The 4,462-nt window shown below is 51.1% G+C and overlaps 1 protein-coding gene across 1 annotated transcript; it reads left to right on the forward strand.

Annotated features, from left to right (window-relative positions):
- Window positions 1–3,955: 3,955 nt before the first annotated feature.
- EV420DRAFT_1217874 (uncharacterized protein) lies at window positions 3,956–4,193 on the forward strand (the record flags this gene model as incomplete). The annotated part of the gene is made up of 2 exons (XM_060466428.1): window positions 3,956–4,021; window positions 4,074–4,193. Coding segments are annotated over 2 exons (186 nt in total), but the record flags the coding sequence as incomplete, so codon positions are not given.
- Between the last annotated feature and the right edge of the window lie 269 nt (window positions 4,194–4,462).

Below are 4,462 nucleotides of genomic sequence, written 5' to 3' on the forward strand. Positions count from 1 at the left end.
TCTCTGAATAGGTCGTCCGGAGCTCGAACGGTACGGCGCCAACACGATGAAAGGACCCCAAGACCATGCATCCATGTATTCGCGTGCAGATGCTTGGACGGAAATGCTGCGATCCCACAATCACCCCATCTCTCACATCCCCAACGTTTTGAAGGGATGGCGAGCTTCTATCCAGCGAAGGATGCGCCGTGCAGCCAAGAGTTGAAGAAGATGTTGTCTTTTGCTGAAGAATTTTACGGTGGGTGACCTTATCGCTCTGACTCCCATATCCATATCTGACGTGTCGTTCCGCTAGGCTCACCGCACATAGAAAATTTGTTGGAAGAGCCCCGTGTCTCCCTTTATACACGTCCTGCAGGCTTCGCATACTTTTTTCAGACTGCCAACCTTGGAACACACTCCTATTACCCTAGACCCGACTCTGTTCGCCAGCCTCACCCTTCTTATCCCGCGCCACGCATCCCTCCGAATGAGCGGGCGCCACCACCTTTGCTGTTAGAGCGTGTGCTATCTGCGCCATATTCGTCGAGATATGGGGATCACCGTCTGCGTCCAAGAGTATGCCCCAACGTGGTCGAAAGAAGGGAAAAAGAAGTTATGGCCCGAGGATTTGACAGAGAGGGTGGCGTACGTGGCTCGATTTACAGTCGATCGCCCCTCCTTTCTACGGTATACCGTCATGAGGTGCATGCTTCGTGTAAGTGGGGAAGACCGGTCGTCGTCTAGGCGCATCGCTCCTGACTCGTGCGCCGCCTTTGAGCGGTTGCCGAGATTGTATATGTCCTCGTCTTGCATAAACCAATCAAAAGCTCGCAACGATTCCCTATGCAGCCGGTCTGGAGCTCAATGATCAGAGGTCCGGCTAGCGACCGGTATGTGACACTCCTCTGTCCCTTCCGAACCGAATCGATACAGGATAAATCCAGCCAGATCTGACGGACACATCGCAAGGCTGGCTGTATCAAGTGTATCGCTCTACCTCACGAGCATTTCGAAGGAATCGATATCGCCAATCTGGCTATTGGCGAAGGAGAGATCGTGTTGTTTTGTTAGACAGATATCTTCGGTACGTGCTGCATTCGCTGGACGTCTTTCCTAAATCTGATGTCTCGTTCCGATAGGCATTTTCCATGTCTTCCTAAACCGAGGAAAGAGACGTCTCTATTCTCAAATAAACCCTCTTTTACGAATATTGATGTTATACCTCATCTCAAGAGAGGGAAGCACGTTGTTTTATAACCGTCGCCTATCCTCACAAAGCTCTGGATACGATGCCTACACACTTTCCTGTACCCGTTGTAGTTCCCTCGTGCACTGATACACTGCGCCCCATACCACCGCCTTTACCCCCTACGAAGCACTTGGATGAGCATGGATCAATTTCGTGGCAAGGGAAACCAGAGCTTACCGTGCTTGGCCCCGCTCTCCCTCTCGACGGCTCCACGGCATTGCAACTCACCCTCAGGAAAACTCGCTCGATTACGCTAACGCTTGCCCCCTTCCCCAACTTGTCAATCTCCAGTTCTGATGTTGGTCTCCGCCTTCTCCATTCTCCGTCCACGATGAAATCGTGCCTGTTTGTTCCACCAGACAGAGAGAGCGTGCCCATTATGATTCCGTTCTGCACCGGTGATCTGTGACCCGGGTTGTGTTCGACCCTACGAAACGCCTTAATGAGTATTGGAGGTAAGGGACAACTAGAGCGTACCAAAGTTGGGACTGCTTTACTCCTGCGACACCGTCCTCGACAGCTACTCACTTGCTCGCCGATACGCTCGCGTATTCCTCATCCACAACTTGTCACCCTCCAGTTGCCCCGCCCTGATCTTCTCCATCTGCAGCCACTACGGAATCTCGCCTTGCTCATTATTGTTTCTTTCACGAGAGACGTTTTCGTGGATTCGGCAGTGAACGTTGTTCGAAATGGAGCCAGAAGAGACGTCGATTCTTGACCGAGTTGTCGGTGGTGCTTGTAGACTGCGACACTGCCCGAGGCCAAGAGTGAGTGTTATGTGTAACACAGCGGAAGAGTCTGATTTGTCCGTGAGGAAAGAAGGTCGGAGGCCAAGAAGTTGCAGATCCTCGAGAAGGGGCTGTGAGCGGGGCCAGATATTTAGCAGTGCGTGTGCTGGTGTAGCCACATCTTCTTCCGACGAAACTGTCAGCCATTAGGCTGTACTCGAAGGTTCCCTCTGCGGCTACGTCCTTGACGTACGGCAGATGTTGATGAGCTCAAGGACTGGCTCGCTGAGAGCGTCCTTGATGCGAATGTACTGTCGGTTCAATGTGGTCGACCTGTGTGCCATCGATATCGTAGACTACGCGTTTCATGTATTTTAGCAGGAATTGTCATGAGAAAGAAATAAAAAGCACGACATATTCTTACCTCGGTGCAAGCAGATAAAAATGAGAAGTTGCAGGACGTAAGTTCTCACGCCACACTTCTTCTCTTCAACCTTCACGCGCACGGTACTAGCACTGTCCTAAACCTTCACCGGGGCACGACAGGATTGTAGGGATTGAAGATTTGGATAGCTGGTGTCAGTAGATGATTGGATCCCTCGAGTGAGTCCAATACTATTCGTGTTGACTGGTAATCTAACGTGCATTCAGACACGGAAGATACCTGTGTCGAAATTACTTGCTTCGATCTCAGCTACGTTGGCATCACATGCGATAACTATGGGCGAACGATGATGCAGGAGGGTGACTGTCAGCTGGTGTGGCGACTAGTATTGGTTTGGTGTAGTGCGTCACCTTCTTAACTCGTTCTGAATCTTACACTCATTCTCCTATCTAGATATGATTTCATAGTTCGACGCAAGAAAATCTGACGATATGCGCCCACTCAAGACGGCACTTCTGTTCGAGGATAAGGAGGAGCTACCACCGTTAGGCGCGTAGGGCCATCAGTCTCTCCGCCGTCCCGATGGTCTGCGCGTTCGGCGGAGTGGTACAGTGCATGACTCAATCTCGAACAATCCCTCTACGCGCTTAGATTCATCGTTCAACGTTGCAATGTCGCCCCGACGATGTTCGGCGCTATATGCTATATGCTGGACCTTCGATATTTCCTCACCTCCCAGATAATTATCGAAACCACCACTTGCCAAGCGACAACATCTGGCACAGACTCGCTATCAGCAGCTCGACCACTCCCACGCGTCCCTCCATGCTAACCTCCAACCCTACGGCACCAGAATCACCCCAGCGACAAACTCTTTAGCCCCGGAAACGTCACCAAAATACAAAACTGGAGATTTTTGTCCGGATGTTCCATCTTCGGTCCATTCTTCGACCTCCTTCCCTCCCTTGCATCTCTCGCCTACGATCCTTTGCAACCACCTCCATCGCCATAGGCAGGAACAACAAAGAAACCGGGCTCTCATCCTCTTCATGATCTGATGGACTCCAGCTTCCCCCAGCACGCGTCGACCTCGTAATACACAATCATTGATAATTATACGCATTTTCTCCTGAGATTTGCTTTGCGTTGCTCACAGTACTCTGAATGAGACTCCGCTTGACTTTGTCAAGGGCGAGTATGCAGACAATGGTTTGGGGACGATAGTCGGCGTGTGATGCGAGTCGGACGTTTTCATGCGAGGGACGCGGAAGGAGCTTGCAGATGGGAAATGGGAGGACATCCATTACCGATTCGTTATCGGTGCGTTTGTTTCTTCTTTCTCTGAATTTTCTTGCTAACTTACAAACAGGCGTTCACCCGTACGTTCTACGAATCCGATTACGGCTCTTGTCGAGATAATTTACACTCGGATGTGAACAAAATCGTATACTCCTCCATGAAATCCGAGATTCTCAAGGCACTATCGCATCCGTCACGCTTCGGGCTGGATGAGATCGGACTCGACCACTAGTACATGCTCCCGCCACCAGACGTCCAACAAACAGTATTCGCCGAGCAGCTACGGATAGCCGTAGATCGTGATCTACCCATATACGAGGAGCAGAAGAAGACACAGAGAGAATCATGAAGGAAGTCGTACCCAAGGACCACCGAGTATGCCTATCTAAACCATCTACCCTCTTTTCAAGCTAACATTTATCTCCAGGTCCACCTTCACTGCTTTGCGTTCGACCTCAGCCTACTAGAGTACTTTCCACATCCCCGCATGGGCATCGTCTGCTACATCTGCTATGCATCAAACCTCAACATTGCCAAACAATGTCGGCCATCAATGACAAACGGATCCTGCTGGGGAGCGATGCCCCGTCCGTGGTTCTGGCGAAGGTGCATGGCGCTCTTGAGTCGAGGTTGCCGTTCTCCCATCCACCAATGACGGCAGAGTTCTCGGCGAATATTCTGGCGAGGAGTGGGATGCAGAGCAGGTATTGGACGTGTCGAGGAAGGATATATGGTATTTGGGGGCTGTCTAGTGGTGGAGGGCACAAGCGGTGACCTGACCTCTGAGATGGTATATATTTCCGTCATCGCCTTGTC

Source organism: Desarmillaria tabescens, assembly GCF_030435595.1.
Source record: "Desarmillaria tabescens strain CCBAS 213 chromosome Unknown EV420scaffold_61, whole genome shotgun sequence".
Lineage (NCBI taxonomy): Eukaryota > Fungi > Basidiomycota > Agaricomycetes > Agaricales > Physalacriaceae > Desarmillaria > Desarmillaria tabescens.